The 15,877-nt window shown below is 38.8% G+C and overlaps 2 protein-coding genes across 2 annotated transcripts; both read left to right on the top strand.

Annotated features, from left to right (window-relative positions):
* The first annotated feature begins 3,217 nt into the window (after window positions 1-3,217).
* On the top strand, window positions 3,218-3,970 carry LOC114315309 (putative mitochondrial protein AtMg00310). Its single transcript, XM_028261928.2, has one exon. The coding sequence runs from the start codon at window positions 3,218-3,220 to the stop codon at window positions 3,968-3,970; it is 753 nt and encodes a 250-aa protein (XP_028117729.2).
* Window positions 3,971-5,268: 1,298 nt separating this feature from the next.
* LOC114315278 (C2H2-like zinc finger protein) lies at window positions 5,269-13,547 on the top strand. Its single transcript, XM_028261877.2, has 10 exons — window positions 5,269-5,450; window positions 7,149-7,356; window positions 7,706-7,842; window positions 8,033-8,077; window positions 8,147-8,200; window positions 9,997-10,101; window positions 10,251-10,457; window positions 10,851-10,936; window positions 11,791-12,782; window positions 12,889-13,547. Exons 2-10 carry the CDS (start codon window positions 7,179-7,181, stop codon window positions 13,170-13,172), a joined length of 2,088 nt encoding a protein of 695 aa, XP_028117678.2. The 5' UTR covers window positions 5,269-5,450; window positions 7,149-7,178; the 3' UTR covers window positions 13,173-13,547.
* The last annotated feature ends 2,330 nt before the right edge of the window (window positions 13,548-15,877 follow it).

Here is a 15,877-nt window from a genome sequence, read left to right as displayed (position 1 = left end):
CACGTGAACAAAGTGTTTGGATGAGATTTTCAAAAATTAATTCCACCACATATTTCAAAATACATTTCTGTTTCACGTTTGGTAGAACTCATTCCAAAACAAACTTTCAATGCAAAACTCTCACATTTTCATACAGTTTTTGAATTTTTTGAGTCTATGGAACATCCCTTCGGACATCTCTCCGGATGTCCAGCCGGTTAAGCACTATAGTGGTTTTTTTTTTTTTTTTGGATAACTCTTTCATACATACATACATGTGTTTGTGCTATTGTAGACTAATTTTCTGTTAAAAGCGAATAAAAAATTTGAATAAAATTGAATTGTGTGTGTGGTAAACTGTGTAGATGCTACAAAATAATATTCTAATTTTTGTTTGACTTCTACATTTTGGCCATTTATTTGAAAATAACAATACAATAAATAACAAATAATTTGTGACAACAATTATTAAAAATATAAAATTATTTTAACTAAAAAATATTTTTAAAAAATTCGAACCAAATATACAATCAAAAGTTATTTTGAATCAGTAATTGAATATTTATTTTGAAAAAAAAATTATTGCCTTTGTAATATTTTCAATTAAAAAAATTGATTAATATTATTTTCTGTTAATAATTAATTTTTTTAATTGAATTTTAAAAAGAGTTTGCTTATTGATCAGAATTTTCGATACAGTTTTGAGTAGTGTTTTTGGTTATGAGTTATAACAATTTGAATTAAGTTTTGAAAACTCTTTCCAAAATCCATAACTAAACAAATTTTCTTATTTCACATGTCACATCAAACATTAAAAACTCAGTTCAACATTCAACTCAAAACTCAATTCAAAATTCTTTTTAAGACTCATAACCAAACAAATTTTCTATATACAAATTTGTTTGGATTCAACGGTGGTGGCTGGGACCCAGCCCCGCCGACAGCCATGAAAATCATCTGTTGGAACTGCCGTGGGCTTGGGAACCCACGGACAGTTCGTTTTCTTCAGCTCTTGTTGAAGAAGGAAGTTCCCACTCTGGTTTTCCTGATGGAAACCAAACTTGATGCTAGAGCTATGGAGAGGATTCGTTGTAAACTTGGGTTGCAGGGGTGTTTTACGGTTGATCGTGTGGGGCTCTGGGAGGTTTAGCATTATTATGGATTGGTGACATTCAGCTACAGATTAAGAGTTTTTCAAGAGGCCATGTTGATTCAGTTATCCTTTCTGACTCTGGGATTGCTTCATGGCGTTTTACTGGGTTCTATGGAAACCCGATCGCTTCTCTACGGAATGATTCGTGGGAACTGTTGCGACGCCTTCAGGATCAAATGCATATGCCGTGGTTATGTGCGGGAGATTTCAATGAAATATTGTATGCCCATGAAAAATCTGGAATGGCGGAAAGAAGTCAAAGGCAGATGGCTGGCTTCCGCCAGGTCCTTTCTGACTGTGACTTAGCTGATTTGGGTTTTGAAGGGGCGGCTTTCACTTGGTGTAATGGTCGGGCGGGGGCTGGTTTGATCCGGGAACGTTTGGATAGATGTGTGGCTAATGAGAGGTGGTTAAATTCTTTTCCGATGGCTCGGGTCTACCATTTGGGAGGTACATCGTCTGACCATCTTCCTATATTGTTAGATCTGGAAGGGGTTAAAGCTCAGATGGCCCACAGGCCGAAATACCGAAAGTTGTATCGTTTTGAAGCAATGTGGTTGAGGGAGGAGGCTTGTGAAGGCATCATTACACGGGAATGGCACCAAGATAGTAATCTCTCTGGAGTTGAGCTGGTGTCTGGTAAATTGCGAGCTGTGGCTTCTCAATTGCAAGCTTGGAATTGGCAGGTTCTGGGTAATGTGCAACGTAAGCTGCATATAAAGTTGGCAGACATCCAACGGCTACAAGCTCTGCCGATTCTTAGTGCTATTGATTTGGAGGCGTTGCGTCATGCCCAATTAGAGGTGGATGAGCTCCTTGAAAAAGAATCAGTGATGTGGGCTCAAAGGGCTCGTACAAATTGGTTGAAGGATGGGGATAGAAACACTGCTTTCTTCCATGCGAAGGCTTCCCAACGGCAGAAGAAGAAGGCAATTTCAGGCCTGGAAAATGAAAGGGGTGAGTGGTGCTCGCGGCCAGCTGATTTGGAAGATATTGTGTTAGGCTATTTTCAAGACTTGTTTCACACCAATACTTCTCAAAATGTGGATGAGGTTGTTGACTGCATCAATACCTCTATACCTGCAGGCATGAGTCATCATTTGGATCGGCCTTTTGTGGCAGAAGAGGTTCGTCTAGCTTTGTTCCAGATGCACCCTACAAAGGCCCCTGGGCCTGATGGTACTCCAGCTCTTTTCTTTCAAAAATTCTGGGATTTGGTAAGCGGCGATGTGTGTCGGGCTGTTTTGGGAATTCTGAATAAGGGGCATGATGTTTCTATAATCAATAATACTTACATTGTTCTTATTCCAAAATTGAAACACCCACAGTTGCCGAGTCAATTTCGTCCTATAAGCCTGTGCAATGTAGTGTATAAACTAGTTTCGAAAGTCTTAGCTAATAGGCTTAAGGAGGTGTTGGCTACGGTCGTGTCAGTCAATCAGAGTGCTTTTGTTCCCGGACGGGCTATTACAGACAATGTTTTGACGGCGTTTGAAGTATTCCATTACCTTAAGAATAAAAGATTGGGAACCGGGTTTTTTGCTTTAAAGCTTGATATGAGTAAGGCTTACGACCGGGTGGAGTGGAGCTTTTTGGAGGCGGTTATGATTAAGATGGGTTTCCCATTCAAATTTGTTGGACTGGTGATGCATTGTGTCTCGAGTGTCTCTTATTCAGTGCTTCTAAATAGTAAACCCACACGTTGTTCTCGACCTTCGCGGGGCCTTCGGCAGGGTGATCCCATTTCCCCGTATCTGTTCTTACTGTGTGCTGAAGCTTTATCGGCTCTGATCCGGCGGGCTGAAGTAGAGGGTCGCCTTTCGGGTATCTCTATTTGTCGAGGAGGGCCGCAAATTTCCCATCTTTTTTTCGCTGATGATAGTTTGTTGTTTGCTAAAGCGAATGACCAGTCGTTGCATACCGTTCACGGTCTGCTACGGAAATATGAAGTGGCCTCTGGACAACGGGTGAATTTTGACAAATCCGGGATATGCTTCAGTCCGAATGTACGGCTGGAGGAACATGTTTCGCCTTTCAGCTCTAGTGGGTGTGGGCTAATTGGTGACTAGCGGGAGATACCTGGGGATGCCGTCTGTTGTGGGTCGGTCAAAGAAGGCAGTGTTTGGTTATATAAAGGATAAAGTGTGGCAACGTCTTAATGGTTGGAAGGAAAAGTGCTTATCGGCAGCAGGCCGAGAAATTCTTATTAAGGCAGTTGTTCAAGCTATCCCCACTTATATCATGTCCTGCTTTGAATTGCCAGATGGATTGTGCCGTGAGATTAGTGGCATGATTGCCCGATTCTGGTGGGGTCAACGTGAGGAAAGGCGCAAGATTCACTGGTGTAGTTGGCCAACCCTTTGTAAGGTGAAACCTGAAGGCGGGATGGGATTTCGATCTATTGTGGCCTTCAATAAAGCTTTGTTGGCTAAGCAATCTTGGAGACTCCTTCAATTCCCAAATAGTTTGGTGGCCCAGGTTCTGAAAGCCAAATATTACCCACAGTGCTCGATTCTTGATGCACCTCTGGGGGCCAGTCCGTCCTTTTCGTGGAGGAGTATTTGGAATGCGCGTTCTCTCTTGTTGGAAGGTTTACGGTGGCGCGTGGGCAATGGGGCTCAAATTCGCATTTGGCAGGACAAATGGGTTCCGCGGCCTTTTTCTTTCAAAATCTGCACCCCTCCTTCTCACCTGGACGTTAATGCTAAAGTCAGTGCTTTGATTGATCACGATGTGGGGAATTGGGATGAAGGAGTGCTTGGTGCTTGCTTCCCCCCTCAGAGATTGAGATTATTAAATCGGTTCCTATATGTCCGTTGTTGGCAGAAGACATATTAGTATGGCATTATACAAAACAGGGTCAGTTTCGGTTAAATCGACATACCATCTTGAGATGAGTATCCGTAGAAGATCTGAGCATGCTTCGTCGTCGAATGGTGGGCTGGCTCGGGCTAGCTTTTGGAAGAGTTTCTGGAATATGCGGATCCCTGGTAAGATTAAAGTTTTTGGCTGGAAACTGTGTTTGGAAATTTTGCCTGTGCGCTCTAACTTACGAACTCGTAAGGTTTTAACTATGGCGGATTGTGGCCTCTGTCATCAGGCTCCAGAATCCACTCACCACTGTTTTTTCGACTGCCCTTTTGCCAAAAAGGTGTGGGCATGCAGTAGTCTCGCGCTGGTTGTTCACCGGAAATGGTCTGGGACCTTGTTCGACTGGATTTCCGAGTTCATTTCATCTGTCGATTTAGTAATGGGGGAGTTGTTTTGGGTAATATGCTGGTGCATCTGGACACACCGCAACCAAGTGGTGTTCAATAACACGGTCCACACTGAGGTGGAGCTTGCTCGGTATGCATCTGACTATTATCAAGAGTTTTGCGCTGTCCAGACTCGTACTCAAGTGTCGCTGCACGTTCTCCTGCCAATTCGTTGGACTCCTCCAGCAGAAGGAATGGTTAAAGTTAATTTTGATGGGGCTTGCTCTACTGCTGATGGCTTTATTGGTGTTGGGATTGTGGCTCGGGACCATATGGGTGCTGTCATTGCTGCCATGTCAGCCAAACGGGGGTCAACGATGGCGGTGGATTGCATCGAGGCCTTTGCAGCGCTGGCTGCTATTCAATTCGCATTGGATCTGGGGCTCCACCACATAGTTCTTGAAGGTGACTCGATGATAATAGTTCGGGCCTTTCACTCCGCTTCGAAATCCTTGGCTTCATTTGGGCATTTTGTGGAGCAGGCAAAATCTCTGCTGCCCAGATTCCATTCCTGGGCTGTTCAGCACGTGAAGAGGGAAGGAAATTCAGTAGCCCAGTGTGTCGCTCGAATGGCTTTTGTTATGGATAATTTTTCCATCTGGCTGGAGGATGTTCCGCCTTCTTTGCGCTCCCTCGTTAGGAGGGAGGCGCCTCTTTGATTTGTTTCTTTGTTCCTATTTTGGGCAATCTAAAAAAAAAAATAAAAAATTCATAAATTCAAAATACAACTCTATTATCATATTATATTTAGAAAATTCTACCCGACGGTACCTTAAACTTAAATATGTTAATTAAAAGATAATGGACTAAAATAACATTTGAAGAAAGTTAAAAATGCAATTAAAAGTTAATGAATTATAAGTTTCTTTATTTACGGAAAAGGGTTCCATCTCTGCCTTTATATACTTTTTTTCTCACTCTCTCCTCCTTCCCTGCAATTCTCTCTCTCTCGCCGACCGCCTCTCCTATATTGCGAGCTCTATATCGTAACGGGGCCCACTTTCCGGCGACTTCGATTCCCTCCGATCTCCGGCGATCCCTCCATTCCTTCGTCACAATCGGTACGTGAACTCTCTCTTCAAATCCTCTCTCTCTCTCTCTCGCTCTTCTTTTCGTGTTCACTAGGGTCACGTGCTGATCACAGATCACGTGACCTCAAACCCTAGCAACCTCATTCTTCTCTCGACTTTGTTTGATTTCCCAATCATATCAATCTCTTTTTAGTTCTGCAATTTTGTTTTTGATCTGGTAGTTCTCTTGAATCGTTTTGATCTGGGTTAGTGTTTGATTGTTTCGTTCTTTGATTGTTTGTGTACGAACTTGTACATTCTGTATCATGTTTGTTTAATCTTATGTAAGAGTTGTTGAATGGGCTTGTTTCTTGTATTGTATGTGATGAATTGGAAATAAATTTTTGTGGGCATTTTTTTTTGGCACAAGTTGGTGAATGTGGAATTGAATGGGCTTGTTGAGTTCATTTGCTCTTCTTTTTTCCTTGTTTAATTAAGAAAAATTCGATCTAATATTTGTTAGGTTTGTAGAATTGGGAGTTTGGTGTTTGGCATTCACAATTAAAGTTTTTTTTTTTTGGCTATACTAAACTGGGTGTATTTGAATTCACATCATTATTGCAATTGCTTTAGTTTTATTTCCATTTCGGGTTTTCTTCTAAATAGGCTTACAATGTGACAGCAAATAGCATTGTCAAATGCATGCATAAACTCGTAAATCGGTACTTGCATTTTTATCCATCTATTCAGTACAAGTATATTTACGCATATGTATAGAGAGATGAGTATTGCAGCTAACTATTGGTCAGAGGGGCTGATTCTGAAAATGGGAGGTTGTGTTCCACTGAGTTTCTTGCAAACTATTTCTTGTTACCCAGCAGGGGTGGCCCCCCCCTCATTTTGTAATTTTTTTTATTATTATTTGGTTTGTATACATATATATACATATTGGTCTTTTTTTGTTGAGGGGTTGACTGAACAACAAATGTTTCTCACCAAAAACATAGGATCTGCTTATAGGAGTATAGCCAGTTTCTCAGCATGTTAATTTGTGTGCCTGGAAGTTACAAAGATTTCCTTTGGAAAACTTTAAAAATTCTTTTTGTGAGGGTTCCGTTGAATAACTTACGTTGAATTTTACTTTTGGATAAATGGTGCATTATAATAAATGTGGTTGTCGCTACATATTAAATTCTGACAGCATATTGACAGGTGCTTGACGTGGAACAAGTTGTGATTGGTAGTTGTATTAGTTTTCCATACAATCAATAAATCATGCATTGCATGATGTTTTATCCATTGTGCTGTCGTTCTGTTATGCGCTTTTCATTACTTAATATTAATTAATGCTCTACTGGCTTATCCAGTGAGTAACTGTATCTTACTTCATAATGGGTTAATTATTCTCCATCACCCATTGTCTTTTAATGTTTATGGGGCCAAATTTGAAGGTTGACTTTTCCGTTTCCAGTCTCCATGAGGTTGAGATTCTTGTGACATAAGTTAACTGAATCTCTTTTATGCTATTAATAAAATGATATGGAACAATGGATGTCTTGATAGTTTTTTTCCCCCCCTGGAAAATTGAAATGAGCATGTGGAGTTATTTCGGGAGTAATCTCTATGGAGTTACTATTTGTACCCCAATGCTTCAGTTTGTTGAGGTCTTACCAGCTGTTAGTCATGTTTCAAGTTTGTATTCTTATTTTTTTTTTAAATTCTTTGTATTTTTTTTTCTTTTTCCTGCAGTCCCATTTTCCAACCCAGAGGCTGGTATTGATGCCAGTTGTGAAACTAAGGCCCAGTGGCACCCCAGATGCTATGAAATCAGAGGGGAATGATTCTCTTGACACTTTTATCAAACAGGCAATAGGGAAAGAGCCTCCCCTTTCTTTCTCAAGGACAGGAGACAACCCAGTGCAGTGGATCCAATTACTTCACGCCTTAGATCAGCAAGGTACTAGCAAAGTTTCTATTGGTCTTAAGTTTAACAACACTATAGAAGAGAGGGAGCATTCTCTAGAGCGTTGGAATGGCTTCAGTTATACAGCTGAGGTTAATGGGGCAAAGGTATCTGTTCACCATTTAAAAAGTGGTGGAAACCCCGTAAAGGGAACAAATGCCTTTGAACATATGCAGTCAATTAGAATCCCTGAGGCTGTTGTTGCCTTTGCTTAGGTGGCTGACTAAGGCCAATGGTGAGCCTGAAAAATTTATGTCAAATGTTTTAAGCAGGTATTTGGGGTTTTAGTTGGCACTAGGTTGGGCTTAATGTTGAAGATTCACGGCCTTCTATTTTTTAACAGATCTTCCAGGGTGGCCCTTGCTATCTCCATTGAAGATTCAGATGCAGAAGTGCGAAAAGTGTTCCCGGGAATTTTGTTCCCCGATCAACTATCGGAGACATAGTCGTGTGCACCGCCGATCTCTAAATGTTAATAAGGTTTCTTTCTGTTATGTGCTTCAATTTTTGTGATTATGTTTGCAGTTTTGTTTTGTTGATATTTTTCTTCTTTAGGCATGCTGAAATGTAATCATGTTTCCTTGGGTATCCTAATTGAAAGTTTTCTTTCAATGTTTTATAAATAATTCTTTCTCCCTATGCTGAATCTGATATAATATACATTTTATAGGAGTCTGATAAATATAGAGATCTATTGCGAGCATTTTGTGATAAGGTAACTATTTTTTTTAGTGTTTATCTTTCTGCTGTTGGCATGGTGCTCATGTGGTTGTGTTTTATGCAGCTATCTTTGGACGAGGTTAAGGAAATTGTGTCACTCAAGGATGTGACTCTAGAGGTACTAACATGGCCCTTATCTCTTTTTTGTTTTTGTTTTTTTTGTGTTCATCTGATTGCATGCCTCTTGGGTTACAATGATACATTCTTCTAGCTTGTAACATTTTGGAAATGCATCAAGTTGATTGTATTGCCTTGTATATTTCTTAACCAATGACTTTCTCAAGTTGTTATTTAAGTGAAATTTGGGATTGTAGATGTGTGTTATGTCTTTGCAATACTTGAGGGGCTATTTTGGGCGTGCATGGCCTTCCTTGACACTCTCTCTATCTCTGTGTGTGTGCGTAGGCTGTGAAGGTCAATTTCTATAATTTTTAAACTTAGTGAAAAATCCTTTATGAAGTTATGCTTATTACAATTCGAGGCATTGCCTTAACCTGAATATTCCTTTATTGGCTTTATATTTTGTTTAAAAATTGAGCAACTAAAAGTGATCGGTTCAAATCTAGTAGCAAGCTAATGCTCCAATTTGTGTCAAATAGTGGCTTTAGTCCGGGTGTTGTACCTCAAGGACTAAGAGGTTGCATTGTGTTAATATAGTAATAGGTTCTCAAATTAATTCAGGAAAAGGAGTTTGTAAATTTTAATTGATTAAGCTAAAACTAAAATTGAAGTTGGAAGTGAAGCAACATTAAAAGCAAGTTGGTGTTCAAGAGTTGAGAGAGACTTAAGGATTCAAATCCACCACTAGTTTTATTAATATCGGGAATTGATTGATTAATTCGTTAGTGACTAGTTATGACTAAAAGCTCTAACATGGTCTTCAAGAGGATTCATGAATTTAAGAATCACACATAACTCATTTTTGATAAGCATGAAGCGTCTACAAAGATTGTAGCATGACTCGTCTTCTAAGCATATGTTATTTGAACCCTAAATAGATGCACATAGATTACCATTGTATAACTTTGCATTTAAAATCACATAAATTAAATACATCAAACATGAAGTTGGACACCTCTATTTATATGTCTCCCATGAGTTAGGTCTAACAATCCTACTCAAAATCTGATTAAGGTACTTGAATTCGTGTCTATTCCCACTCGAACGGAGCTCCACTTGCACTTGAGCGGCCAAGGATGGTGGATTTATCTTTACGAGCTTTGATTTCCTGTGGAGAGTTCTGCTTGAGTGGGTGCCCACCTCCGCTCAAGCAAAAGAGGGCAATAGGATTTTCTCTGATTTCTTGCTTCAAGTTTTGCAGGGTCCAGTTCCGTGGCTCAGGCCACATTATTTTATAAGTCCCCTTAAGCTTTCAAGATCTCCAATGAGGCAGTTTAAGTGCAAAGACTTGAACACCTTGTAAATACAGAAAAGAACGTAAAAAAACATCAAGTAACATGGCCTAAATGTGTACTAAAGAGTGTAATCTGAAGTGCCTAAATGTGTAACATTTTGGCTCCTATCAAGAAGTCAAGGCAAGACTATTATTATGAAGCTAATAGATGTTTAATTATATGAAATCGGTGTATTTCTCATGATTTTAATCCATGGAGGGGGACATTAGGTTGGTTCACTAATACAAGACTCTGAAATATGTTTTGGTAATGGTAATATTCTAGCTCTTTTATTTGGTTTGTAAAAAACATCACACCTTTTTTTAAAGGATGTTTCTGAACTATTATGAATTCCTGAAAGTCTCTCTCCAACACACGCCCACACGCACATTCATGCACATGCACAAAGTGAGAGAATTACCATTCCTTCGTGCATTGTTTATTCTACCTTTTCTTAAGAGAATGCTTTACTTTAATTTTGTATTTGTAAATAATATTTTCTATCTGACAATACCTTTAGGAAGTTCCTGGGTCTTCAGTCATTCAGGCATTGACATCATTTATCCGGAAACCAGGATTTTGTGCTCTCCCGCAACTATATGTGAAGGCTGGGTCTGCACTTTTGGTAAGGGGAGCTCTACTGTTCTTTATTTTTATTTATTTATTTATTTATTAAACTTTATTTATTATATACATGTTTATAGTTGCCATTACCCCTTCACTCATTGGTATATTCTCTTACTCTCTATAACAATAATGATGTACTATTTGCAGGATATCATCCAAGCTAGACCTTCCAGGCTTCCTATATCCTCCCAGGAACTATTCGGCATCCTTGATGATGCAAGCGAGAGGACATTCTTATGTGCTGGTACAGCTGAATCAGTGCAAAGGTATGTTTTTGATGGGGAAGCTGGGAAAATTGGACTCGAGATGAAGAACTTGGTTGCTTGCACCAGCTTCCTTATTGAACAGAAATTGGTACATTTTTTCCTTGTATCATTATTTGTTGGTTGCGATATATAAATAAAGTAATTGTGTAAAAACTACTGTATTTTTTGTTCTTTTGTTTTTCTGCATCCACAATCAAACACACAAATGAGTGTGTGTGTGTGTGCGCGCGCACGCATGTTTTTGCTTGTGTGTGCATAACTTGAATGTGGTGTTAGCACACACATACTTGTGTAATATGGAAAGAGTAGTCTAAACGAGTGGCATTGTCAATGATTTTGAAGTTCTTTATCACCTCGGTGGCATTGATGGGATGTGTCCTTAAATATGCTTGATTTCTGCCTTAACTCCTTGGTTGCTCATTAATTTTTTTTTTCTTTCTTTTTTTTTACAATAACTGAGTTAGTATTCTTCGGTGCTCAGGTCAGAGCATGGTTTGCGGACAAGGACGCTGAAGCTTTGAGATGCCAGAAGTTGCTTGTGGAGGAGGAAGAAGCTGCTCAGAAAAGGTAAATTCTGCCTATTGATACATAATTCGGACCACTTGCTTACTATATTATAAAGTGGGAGTTTTGTATGTTGTAGGATTTTAATTTATTATTTTGGCATAAGATCAAAGGTCCATAAACAAGTATAAACAACATTAGTAAGGACTTAAAAGGCTAAAGCAGTGATGTAGATAAGAAAAGTATAACAATATGTACTTCACTTGCATTTGAATTGTTACAGAATATGCATTTCTGTACAAGTTCAATTTGTATCTATGATGCTTCAATGTATCAATTTCTCTAGGTTAGAGCTGGAATGTTTTGGTTCTTTCCACCTTTTGTCTGGTAGTTATGACTTCTTGCCAACCCTCTTCAACTTTCTGATCTTAAAACTAGCAATCAACTGTTCTATATGATAAATACTTGTTAACGTCATCAAATTTATGCATTTATAGTTGGAAGTATTGGGTAAATTTAAAGTTTTCTTACTCTTGGTTTCATTTCTCCTTGGTAAGAGAGAAAAATATAGGAGGAAGGACAAATAATGAAAGTTATTATTATTATTATTATTACTATTAATATTTTTGGGTGTGTGTGGCTCATTTAAAAGGATAAGGGGTGTGACTAGTGTATGGAAACCCTTCCTAGGAATGACCATAGTAGTAGGGAGCTGGACAGGACGGACTTAGATGGGCCTGCAGATGGGGGGATCCTCAAGCACTCCCTCATTAAGGCCCAAAGGGTTGGGAACTCCTTCAATTGTGGAATGAACATGCTTCGAAAATTTTGGCTTGTGATTTTGCTCATTTGGAAACAAATTTAATCAAAGAAAGTTGGTCCTTCTATTACAAATTTTATTTTTTGAATTTTTATAGGCAAGCTGAGCTGTTGGAAAGGAAAAGGCAGAAGAAGCTAAGGCAGAAGGAACAGAAACTCAAAGAGCAAGTGAACGGGGAGACGGAAGATTTAAAGGTCCCTGCCAATACATTGAACAGTTCACCTTCTGCAGAATCATCTAGTTCAAACACCCTAGAGACACTGACGGATCACGTTCCCTCACTTCTTGAACCTATCCAATCCTCAATCACTGAAGAAGATGCTGATACTGAAACTCAAAATGGATTCAGCAGTGAGCAGTCTGATTCAGGCACTTACTCAAATGTCGAACGCCAAACAGCGCACAGAAGTGGTCGTAGGATTTTAGTTATTTCTCGATGGCAGGTGCCAAAATCACAAAGGGGTGGACGAAATGGCTTTCATGCAAATCAGAATCCTCAAGTTTTGAAAACTGAACCTGTGCAGAAGCATGGTGCACCTAGGGAAGCAAGGTCTGCTCAAGTAATCAACGGCAATAAAATTTGGACCCGGAAGCCAAAATCAGAGAATGATGGGGAGAATTTGAAATCTAGATTACAGAAAGAGGCAGTAAACCAAGCAGATCAAAATTGTGAGGTGATGATTGGTTCTATATCGGTGACATTGGGGAGCTGTACTGCTCAGCAGCCAAGTGACAGCCTGGGTGAGCATGCAATGTCAAAGTACAGTGGTGATGAGAAGACCGTAAAATCTGATTCTGTTCAGGGTGTTTCAAATCGATCCGTGGTTAAGCTTTGGAGGCCAGTGAGTCGGCATGAAACCAGAGATCCAACGCCAGTTCAAAGTGACAGTGGAGAATCTAGAGAGGACATAATAATACGAAAAGGCAATTATCAACCGGTGTCTAGTGAAAGCTGTCTAAGGTCTTATGCTTTGGATGGTAATGGTAATGAGAGCGAGGACAACAATTCTCACCCACTCGTGGAAGAAAGTGTTCAGCCAGAAGACTGTCCCTTTTCAAGCCATGCTGCAAAAGCTTTTCTTGCATATAGTATGTTTTTCTTCGTCTCATTTCAATCTCTCTCTAAAATATTTTCAACTTCATAATGAACTTTGTTCCATTCACTCCTGTCTGATTGGCTGTGATTTCCATGTAGGGTGGAAGGAGGCTATTGCAGCAGATCATGTGAAATTGGTCCTAGCCCCAGAATCCGAACCTCCAGGATGCCCTGACACTGAAAATGACTATCAAGTAGTAATACCATCATCAGATGATCACGGACGTCACGTTCTTGGCAATGCAGAGAACCTGCTGGACAGCACGGTGGCTTTGGAGTCTATGACAACCGGAACAGTTAAAGCCAAGTTCAGAACAAAGCCGGAAAAGGGTATAAAGATAAAGTACATCCCCAAACAGAAACAGTTAACTGAGGGAAAGTGAACAAGATAGTGAAGTTGGTTATGTTAAAACCTGATGTGCATTACACCCATCTCCTCCATTACATTCTTAGCTCAGAGGTTCCAGTTTTTACCAGATGGTCTTCTGTTGGAAAATTTGAAGAAAGGTTTTGCCGGAAAATATTTTACAGTTCCATCCTTTTTCTTATCTGGGATTGTCTCAAGATTTTGGTTAGTGAGTTTTTTTTGTTTTTTGGGTCTCAATTGTTTAAAATTCTGTAATAAATTGGGGTTTTAGTGTCATTGCAGAGTTACATTTTGTGCTTTTAATTTTGGCCATTTTTCATCTCTTGTGCTCTGTGTTTTGTGAATGGAACAGTACATAATGGAACTAAAGGTTTTTGGCCCCTTGAGACAATTGTATATGTAATTCCCCCCTTTGCTTCTTGTTAGGATAATTGATTTCACAGAGGAGAACAGGCTATTCAACAGGGAGATTCTGAAATCGCAGTCGACTATAATACCTTACTCTGTTAGTTATATTGAAGCACATAATTGCTTGTGCTATTTCTGTAAATCACCAACAAATGACTTGAAGGGAAGCAAGCTACTCAAACTTCAATCATATCACAGGGGCGGAGGGAGATTGGGCTCAGGGGGGTCGAGTTCGGATCTTCGGCCGCACAACCCTACGGCACCCCCAAAACGATGTCGTTTTGGGGGAAATTTCAAATTAAAAAAAAAAAAAAAAAACAAAAACCAGAGGGGGAAGAAGAGAGAGAGAGGACGGCCGGCTACATCTCCCTCTCACCCTTTCTTCCTCTTTAACCCTCTCACCCTTTTTTTCTCTTTAACCCATTTTTCTTCAGACCATCAATAGAAAACCCATCAAAATTCCAAGAAAATCAAAACCCATCTCCAAACAGCCATAGCACCAACAGTACAAGCAGCAGCAGCAGCAGCAGCAATGGCCTAGATCTATTTTTTTCAGTTTCATCTAATACTCTTTCATCTGTGTTTAGCCCTAACACATAAAATGAACAGATAGACGCGAGACAAAGAGAGAGGCACCAACGCATCACATACTCAACAACACCACAACTCACCACTCTCTCTCTCTCTCTCTCTCTCTCTTCACAAAACCCATTTTCTGGGTCTCTTTCAATTCTATTTAAAATTTTTCATTTCTTGGTTCTTTTTATTTTTTGGGAATTTTTGCCATCTCTGTTTTTTAAGTTTATTGTGAAGTTTGTGATTTGTCTGAACAAGAATTATACCACACAATCCATCAAGCAGTGGAGGATCTTCCACCTTTTTTTTTTTTTTTTTTTTTTTTTTTTTTTGCGATCGATTTCTGGTTCCAGAACTTTCGGGGATTTCAGGTGCTGTGCTCAATCTTCTTGTTCATCTTTGGAGCTTCAGAAAACCCAAGAAATCAAACACATGAGAAATCAAACCCAGATCGCCTCTGGTTTCTGTCTTGTTTTTTTTTTTTTTTTAAATTGAAATTTCCCCCAAAACGACGTCGTTTTGGGGGTGTCGCAGGAATGGTCGCAGGTTGTGCGGCCGAGGATCCGGACTGCAGGGGGGTCACCCCTGACTTTTGAAATTAATTTTTTTTTTTTTTTTTTAAATTTTAAGTGTGGTCTGCCTTTCACTTTCACACACACATTCAAACCTACTGACACACACATACACCACACTGACACATACACACACACCACACGCTAGACGCACCCACGTTTGTATTTTTATTTTATTTTTATTTTTTAGGAATCCTAATTCCAATCAAATATTGATATATAACTTTTTTTTAGGTAAGTGCACACAACTCCAATTACAATAAGGTTAAAACTCTAAAACCCTATGAATATATGAAATTCTTTATTTTTTTATTTATTCACAGTACTTGTGAAGTATCTTCATATTTTCTTTGTCTTCTTTGTCTCCCTTTGTTGTTTTGCAATTTACCGACTCGCGATTTACCAAATTAGGATCACACAACACAAATTTGGGACCACACTACAACTTTGGTATTTTCTCTTCAATGTTTAGAGGTAACTTTATTATTATTATTTTTAACTTTTAAATAAAAATTATGAGTATTAATTTATAATTATTTGTTATTATTTATGTTAAAATAAGAAATTTTGATATGCTAAAATTATGAATCTTAATTGGTGGTGATTTATATTAAAATTAGGGATTTTGGTTTGTTGTTGTTTGTGCTAAAATTAGGGATTTGATTTGTGCTAAAATTAAAAATATTAATTTGCAGTGATTAATATTTAAATTAGGGATTTTGATTTGTTATAATTTGTGCTAAAATTAAAAATTTTGATTTGTTGTGATTTGTGCTAATTTAAATTTTTTGATTTGTATTAAAATTGAAGATTTTGATTTGTGGGGGTTTGAGATTTTGATTATGAATTTTGATTTTGATTTTGATTTTTTTTCAAACAATCATGGAGAAATATTTCAAAAGAAAATCAAAGTGGGAATCATCTTAGTTGACCTTCCTGTAGATCCAGGACTACGGCCTCGGATTATGGACAATAATGCTAATGATCAAGACCGAATTCGTAGGGCATATCTACAAAAAGGTCCTTCTCAACCTCGTGATCATAATTTTCTACAAAAATCATTTGGACAAAAACTTCGAAGATTTAATCAGGCTTGGTTTAGTGAATTTTCTAATTGGTTGGAGTATAATGTAGCAAAAGATGCAGCATTTTGTTTATGTTGTTA

Source organism: Camellia sinensis, chromosome 8 (assembly GCF_055761805.1).
Source record: "Camellia sinensis isolate YWXY chromosome 8, ASM5576180v1, whole genome shotgun sequence".
In the NCBI taxonomy this organism is placed as follows: Eukaryota; Viridiplantae; Streptophyta; class Magnoliopsida; order Ericales; family Theaceae; genus Camellia; species Camellia sinensis.
Note: the sequence above shows the minus strand (reverse complement) of the source record. Positions and strands in the feature narration are given on the sequence as shown.

Excerpts from the sequence above, each read along its gene's own strand:
- LOC114315309 (XM_028261928.2), top strand. The coding sequence starts at position 3,218 with ATGCCGTCTGTTGTGGGTCGGTCAAAGAAGGCAGTGTTTGGTTATATA.
- LOC114315278 (XM_028261877.2), top strand. The coding sequence starts at position 7,179 with ATGCCAGTTGTGAAACTAAGGCCCAGTGGCACCCCAGATGCTATGAAA. Across the intron at positions 7,843-8,032 it reads GATCTCTAAATGTTAATAAG|GAGTCTGATAAATATAGAGA; the intron begins GTTTCTTTCTGT and ends TACATTTTATAG. Across the intron at positions 8,201-9,996 it reads TCAAGGATGTGACTCTAGAG|GAAGTTCCTGGGTCTTCAGT; the intron begins GTACTAACATGG and ends CAATACCTTTAG.